General features: G+C 64.8%; 1 protein-coding gene across 1 annotated transcript; it reads left to right on the top strand.

Annotated features, from left to right (window-relative positions):
• Nucleotides 1–137: 137 nt before the first annotated feature.
• Nucleotides 138–315, top strand: LOC104858063 (histone H4 type VIII-like; the record flags this gene model as incomplete). Its single annotated transcript, XM_010618476.1, has 1 exon — nt 138–315. A coding segment is annotated over exon 1 (178 nt), but the record flags the coding sequence as incomplete, so codon positions are not given.
• Between the last annotated feature and the right edge of the window lie 3 nt (nt 316–318).

The following is a 318-nucleotide window of genomic DNA, read 5'->3' as shown; positions in this document are numbered from 1 at the left end:
AGGCGCGTTTGGCTTTGCCGGGCCCCTCCCCGGATGGGCGGGGAGAAACGTCCCGCCTCCCGCGTCAGTCTTCACGCAGGTCCGCAGGCATACTATAAAAGGGAGCTGTTCCCTACCCTGCCGTCTCTCTCGCAGTGATGTCTGGACGTGGTAAAGGTGGAAAGGGCTTGGGGAAGGGCGGCGCTAAGCGTCACCGCAAGGTGCTGCGCGACAATATCCAGGGTATTACTAAGCCCGCCATTCGCCGCCTGGCCCGGCGCGGCGGCGTGAAGCGCATCTCCGGCCTCATCTACGAGGAGACGCGCGGGGTGCTGAAGG

The sequence above is a fragment of the Fukomys damarensis genome, unplaced genomic scaffold, assembly GCF_012274545.1.
Source record: "Fukomys damarensis isolate Sample0158 unplaced genomic scaffold, DMR_v1.0_HiC HiC_scaffold_44095, whole genome shotgun sequence".
In the NCBI taxonomy this organism is placed as follows: domain Eukaryota; kingdom Metazoa; phylum Chordata; class Mammalia; order Rodentia; family Bathyergidae; genus Fukomys; species Fukomys damarensis.
Note: the sequence above shows the minus strand (reverse complement) of the source record. Positions and strands in the feature narration are given on the sequence as shown.